A 607-nucleotide genomic window follows, 5' to 3' on the forward strand; every position below is an offset into this window, starting at 1 on the left:
AAACCTCCGAAGAACCTCTCGCTCGCCGAGGGCCTTGAGCGGGCTCAGGCTGCTAAAGCCGCAGCCAAAGCGGCCAAGCACACTAATAAGCGCATGGCTCTCCGCGAGGGGAAGGAGACCCGTGATCCGTATTACACGATGTTCGACTCCTCGGACGAAGAGGAGGAGGGTGCCATCGACGAGCCCCGGGAGATCACAAATGACCTCAACCGGCAGCAGGAGTTGTTCCAAGCTGCCCGGCAATAGCCTGGGGATTCAGAGATGACACCTGTCGGCCAGGGAGCTTCCATCAACCCGAGAGATTATTGGTCTCCCGAGAAGAGCTTTGGGGCACCTCAGTGTGCGTTCCGGTCATCTCGTACACGATGATACGCAGCCACTGAATAGAGTTTTCGCACTTGTTGCAGGCACCCGAGAACGGCTTGATGCAGTCTAAAGGTCTGTGCGAGACCATTTCAATCCTCGGCGTCGGGTCGGAGTCGTTCGGCGCGGCGATCTCCTTCATCTGGCGTGTCAACTTGTCTTGAGGGCCTTTGGCGAGCTCGTAGCACAACAAATCATCGTTATCGCTTGATGAATCGTCGGTGGCGGTTCGACGTCGTCCTGA

General features: G+C 57.3%; 1 protein-coding gene across 1 annotated transcript; it reads right to left on the reverse strand.

Annotated features, from left to right (window-relative positions):
• Positions 1–289: 289 nt before the first annotated feature.
• PPTG_22155 (hypothetical protein) lies at positions 290–505 on the reverse strand (the record flags this gene model as incomplete). Its single annotated transcript, XM_008902049.1, has 1 exon — positions 290–505. The coding sequence occupies one exon, from the start codon at positions 503–505 to the stop codon at positions 290–292; it is 216 nt and encodes a 71-aa protein (XP_008900297.1).
• Between the last annotated feature and the right edge of the window lie 102 nt (positions 506–607).

Source organism: Phytophthora parasitica (genome assembly GCF_000247585.1).
Source record: "Phytophthora parasitica INRA-310 unplaced genomic scaffold supercont2.12, whole genome shotgun sequence".
NCBI lineage: Eukaryota > Oomycota > Peronosporomycetes > Peronosporales > Peronosporaceae > Phytophthora > Phytophthora nicotianae.